At 40.4% G+C, this 5,768-nt stretch overlaps 1 protein-coding gene across 1 annotated transcript; it reads right to left on the reverse strand.

Annotated features, from left to right (window-relative positions):
• Positions 1–3,775: 3,775 nt before the first annotated feature.
• Positions 3,776–4,733, reverse strand: LOC140916901 (G-protein coupled receptor 55). Its single transcript, XM_073358796.2, has one exon. It carries the CDS (start codon positions 4,731–4,733, stop codon positions 3,837–3,839), a length of 897 nt encoding a protein of 298 aa, XP_073214897.1. The 3' UTR covers positions 3,776–3,836.
• Positions 4,734–5,768: the final 1,035 nt, after the last annotated feature.

The following is a 5,768-nucleotide window of genomic DNA, read 5'->3' on the forward strand; positions in this document are numbered from 1 at the left end:
ACCCCTGCAAGAAGACATTAGAATGTGACATAAACTACTGTGTAAATCAATAATCAACATTAATTTAGAACTGAACAGCAGCACCTAAGACATACCTTATGTAGTTAGTCAATGAGTTACAAGCAGGATTGTGTGTATGCAATGGATCATTCCTATAATAATATTACTGAGTGAAATTCAGAGGCATTCAGCCGCCCAGCATGCCCTACTTAAGTCCTACTGAAATGTGCATAGACCTTTATACTGTCTCCCTGCACAGAGGGGAATTTCACCCAAGCTGCTTAAAGACACTATCCATTATTAACCATTGTTTTGAAGAAGACATGTTGGGCTAGCTTTTCAAAAGAACTCTGCACACAAGGCAATATTAGGTTGTGAGCTCTTTTGAAAATCCGGTCCATGGACTATGGAAAATGGAGCTGGGTAAAATAGATGATAGAATTTTTATGACATTCTTCAACAGTTGGTTTAGCTCATTTTGACAGCCTTGAAATATTTTGTGAGAATTAGATGATCTCCCATTATGTATTTTATTGACTGCATATTGGCTTTTGTGCTAGCAGGAGGTTTTAATGAAGAAATGCTATGACCTCATCTCTGTTAGAATTACAATGAAATGCTGTTTCCTTCTGAGAGAAGCCCAATACGTGCAATAGCTGTATCCTCAGCATGTATGTCAACTATCCGATCCCCACCCTTCAGCCTCAAAGGGTGTTCCTTTCCTCAGTATTTGATTAGCTACTTGCTGAAGCAAATTAGCCATAAATTTCGGGTACAGCTCCCTCTGGCTTGCTCCAGGCAGAACAGCTGTGTGGAAAAGAAGCCCAGTGATGACAGTTATGCTGATGGTAAATCTGAAGCTAAGATCATGCTGATGAGTTTCCATGGTTCCACTGTCTATGAAGTCTCCCTTGCTTATAGAGGAAGGATCAGGAAAGGTCCCTTAGTTTTTAGAGGTTTCAGAGTAACAGCAGTGTTAGTCTGTATTCGCAAAAAGAAAAGGAGTACTTGTGGTACCTTAGAGACTAACCAATTTATTTGAGCATGAGCTTTCGTGAGCTACAGCTCACTTCATTGGATGCATGCCGTGGAAACTGCAGCAGACTTTATATACACAGAGAATATGAAAAAATACCTCCTCCTACCCCACTGTCCTGCTGGTAATAGCTTATCTAAAGTGATTATCAGGTGGGCCATTTCCAGCACAAATCCAGGTTTTCTCACATCCCCCCCACCCCCATACACACACAAACTCACTCTCCTGCTGGTAATAGCTCATCCAAACTGACCACTCTCCAAGTTTAAATCCAAGTTAAACCAGAACATCGGGGGGGGGGGGGGGAGGAAAAAACAAGAGGAAATAGGCTACCTTGCATAATGACTTAGCCACTCCCAGTCTCTATTTAAGCCTAAATTAATAGTATCCAATTTGCAAATGAATTCCAATTCAGCAGTTTCTCGCTGGAGTCTGGATTTGAAGTTTTTTTGTTTTAAGATAGCGACCTTCATGTCTGTGATTGCGTGACCAGAGAGATTGAAGTGTTCTCCGACTGGTTTATGAACGTTATAATTCTTGACATCTGATTTGTGTCCATTTATTCTTTTACGTAGAATTTTACGTAGAATTTTACGTAGTATTTCTCTACTGATCAGGAATGCTCCTCAGAACTTCTGTTAAATTAGTAAGTAATCTAGCTAGAAATGTGTTAGATTTTCTTTTGTTTAATGGCTGGTAAAATAGCTGTGCTGAATGGAATGTATATTCCTGTTTTTGTGTCTTTTTGTAACTTAAGGTTTTGCCTAGAGGGATTCTCTATGTTTTGAATCTGATTACCCTGTAAGGTATTTCCCATCCTGATTTTACAGAGATGATTCTTTTACTTCAATTAAAATTCTTCTTTTAAGAACCTGATTGCTTTTTCATTGTTCTTAAGATCCAAGGGTTTGGGTCTGTGTTCACCTGTGCAAATTAGTGAGGATTTTTATCCAGCCTTCCCCAGGAAAGAGGGTGTAGGGTTAGGGGAGGATTTGGGGAGGTGGGGGTGGGAAGAAAGACGTTTCCAAGCGGGCTCTTTCCCGGTTATATATCTGTTAGACGTTTGGTGGTGGCAGCATAGGGTTCAAGGACAAGGCAAAGTTTGTACCTTGAGGAAGTTTTTAACCTAAGCTGGTAAGAATAAGCTTAGGGGGTGTTTCATGCAGGTCCCCACATCTGTACCCTAGAGTTCAGAATGGGGAAGGAACCTTGACAGGCAAAGAAATGAGTTTGCTAACTCCTGTGACAAATAATCAATAGATAAGATAGATTTAGCAAATGGAAGATTTTTTTATTGCCTTGTTTGTTTAGGCTTTGGTAATACTATACCTCCCTCAGGAGCCTAAAGAATTTTTTCCCCCAGTGGGCTGTGTATGTTACTAGTTGACAGCATTGGGTCCAGGGGTATTCTGGCCCCGCATCTCTGAATGGTATGGAAGTTCCTTTCAGACGCTGGTGACTGCACCACTTCAAACTTGACTTTCAAATTTCATTCCCTTGTTTTTGTTTCTGATTTTATTAATAAACGTGGGTTATAGCCAACTGTTAAACAACAGTGGAGATCTATATGAAAAGGAGATGCTAAGGGGGAATTGATGAGTCAGGGCCCTGACTGAGAGAGAGATTGGGTCTGGGATTTTCAGAGCTGTCTAGGGGCTTTAGATACACAACTCCCATTCATCTCAATTGTGATCATGTGTCTAAATCCCCTGCGTGGCTTTGAAATTCTCTTTTAGCAGCCTTGCACCGTATATGCTAGGTCTCCATTTCAATATAAGCAGGGTCTGTAGAGACGGAAAGCTGTTACAAAACACAGGCTGGATTTGAAAGGCAGACCTTTAGGAGATGGTGAAAATTGCTACCCAAACATCAGCCCATGTGAAATGGAATTGGTGGTCTCATTTCCAAATGGACACATGTGCACATCCCCAAAAAGCGTGGGCTTGATTCAGCCCAGGGATATACAGGTTTCTATTAGCATACCCCAGCAGTGTAGCTCTTTGGTGGGGAAAAGGTGCCCACAGTCCTGCTCCACAGTGAGTGATTGTAAAGCAAGGAAGGGGCACGCCCGAGACATGCTAGTTCAGAGCAACCTCAACCCACAAAGTTCATATGGAGTTCTGGATGCAAATATAGGGTCAGATTATGCAACCCTCATTCATGCTGAGAAGTACTTTACACATTGAGGAGTTCCACTTAAGTCAATGTGATTATTTGCAAAATAAGTCAATGTGAGTAAAGCAGGCAGACCTAAATTTGTGCCTGCGATGTGGATAGGCAGAGGATCTCTGGCTCCAGGGCAGTCAGTCTGGAACCTTTGCTGACACTAAACCCACACAAACGCTTTTCAAGAAAACAGGAGACACCACTCATGGTTGGGATTTGTGTTACCATTTATAGGAAATAGTTTCAATTCTTATTTTTTACAAACACCAAGACAAAACAAGACGCAAAAGGAACAATTAAGGAGGTGGTTCTTAGTACAGGTTTCACTGTAATTATATTTTCAAATAAAAAATTCCACCTATATTAATTGAGCCCCCACAGTTCCTATTGAAGTAGCTCTCCAGTAGGCAACACTTTCAGGTAACCATTTGGTTTTCAAATACAGTTTTGTTTGACTGTTAGTTAGAACTACTTTTATTTGGCAATTTATTTTTGCTGGTCCTTTGGATTGTGGCTTAAGAGAGAGTTCAGTGAGCATCAGATGAAAACAATCTTCAAAATTAGCTAGAAGTGGTCAGTTTTCAAAAGCTTTCCCCTTCTGCTCCCAGAATGATTGAGACGCACAGCACTTTGATTAACTAACGTTGGTTGTTATCTTGGTCTCCTGAGGTGGGGAATTCAAAAACTCCTTAAGGACAAAATAATAGCAAATTGCATCCAAGCAGCAGTTGAGGTTAGCCCAGCAGAGGCTGATCTGAACAAAAGGGCGTATGATTTGCTGAAGATTGCTTGTGATGACCCCTTTTTTTACCATATAATACAAGAAGAACATCACATGGAAAGGGGTGAAACAGACGACAAATGTGGCTAGGTTTGCCATGACTATCTTCATTGATTTTCTTCGGTCAGTAAGGGGATCGTCTGGCCTTCTGCTCCGTTTCAAGCATATGATGATCTGAACTGTGCAGAAGATCATTGCTATCAGGCTGCCAAAAAACGCAGTCTCCAAGGTGACAAGCACAGCTGGGTTTTGCCATATTTTATTAGAGAAGCCATAGAAGCACGTAGTGGTTGTGCTATCATGGAATTGGTAAGTAAAAGAAGTTCCGGCCCAGACACCCACACAGACGATAGAACAGACTATAGCAGCTTTTTTGGTGGATCTCAGGGAAATGGCTAAGAATGGATGTCGGATGGCAATATATCTGTCCACACATATACATGCAGAGATGAGAATGCTCCCATACATGTTCACAAAGTAGAGGCTTTCCAGGAATGAGCAGAATGCAAACCCCAAGTTCCATTTGTTCTTGGAGCCATAGGAAATGATTTTAAAAGGAAGGGTAAACAGCAGTAAGGTATCCAGAGTAATAAGTGACACCAGGTAGATTATTGATTCTGTCAGCTTCCTGATCTTACAAAAGACAAACCACAAAGCCATCACATTGAACAGCAATCCCAGGACAAAGGTGGGAATGTACACGGTTATCTGGAACAGCTGCACATAACTTTCGATGGAGCTATTTGCCATATCTCCAGTTTTACTGAAAAAGAAGGAAACATACTCATGTTCACATTGAAGAAGTCAGAATATATATTTTAGAGCCTGATTGAAAGCCACTTGAGGTCAGTGGAAAGACTCCCTTAATGAACATCATTTTGTTTTAAATATGGGGACCACTAGATTCCACTGGTCCCACTTAAACATGCATAGACCTTATACTGTCTCCCTGCACAGAGGGGAATTTCACCCAAGCCGTTTAAAGACACTATCCATTATTAACCATTGTTTTGCAGAAGACCTGTTGGGCTAGCTTTTCAAAAGAACGCTGTATATAAGGGAATATTGGGTTGTGAGCTCTTTTGAAAAACCGGTCCATAGACTCTATGGAAAATGGAGCTGGGTAAAATAGATGATATTCGTCAACAGTTGGTTTGTCTCATTTTTACATCCTTGAAATATTTTGTGACAATTTGATGATCTCCCATTATGTATTTTATTGACTGCATATTGGCTTTTGTGCTAGCAGGTTGATTTAATTGAAATGTAAGATCATCGTGGGATAGCTTGTGGTATCTTCACTCACACTGAGAAGTCCTTTACTGTGCTATTGAATAGTTGAGAAGTAAATTACTAGTTTGTGTGAATAAGGGTATCACAAGCCAGTCCTATGCAGTATTCAATACTGCTTCCAAGTGAAAAATGTCCATAGTCATTAATACTTAGTTTCTTCAAGGCAGGCACTTGAATCTATTTAGTACTTGCAAGAAACTTTACACTGGGATTCTCAGAGATGAAAAGCATTAGCTAATGAACATTGATGGAGCCATTTACCCAGCTGACTCTACCACTAATGAATATTTTTCATTAGATATAGTGTCTGGGAAATCCTGGATTCTATGTCCATGTCTATCCTAAACAAGATTCTTGTTGCTACCCTAGATCTACCCAGAGAAAATCCTGCTATTTTAGGAAGGGATTTTACACCAAAATCTGTTTTATGTTTCCACAGAAAGAAAATATGTTAAAATAAATGGCAAAAGAACAACTCCATTCATTCCTGAA

This window comes from Lepidochelys kempii, chromosome 9 (assembly GCF_965140285.1).
Source record: "Lepidochelys kempii isolate rLepKem1 chromosome 9, rLepKem1.hap1, whole genome shotgun sequence".
NCBI classification, from domain to species: Eukaryota; Metazoa; Chordata; order Testudines; family Cheloniidae; genus Lepidochelys; species Lepidochelys kempii.

What these genes read in the sequence shown, in the direction of transcription:
- LOC140916901 (XM_073358796.2), bottom strand. Translation starts at nt 4,733, where the DNA reads ATGGCAAATAGCTCCATCGAAAGTTATGTGCAGCTGTTCCAGATAACC.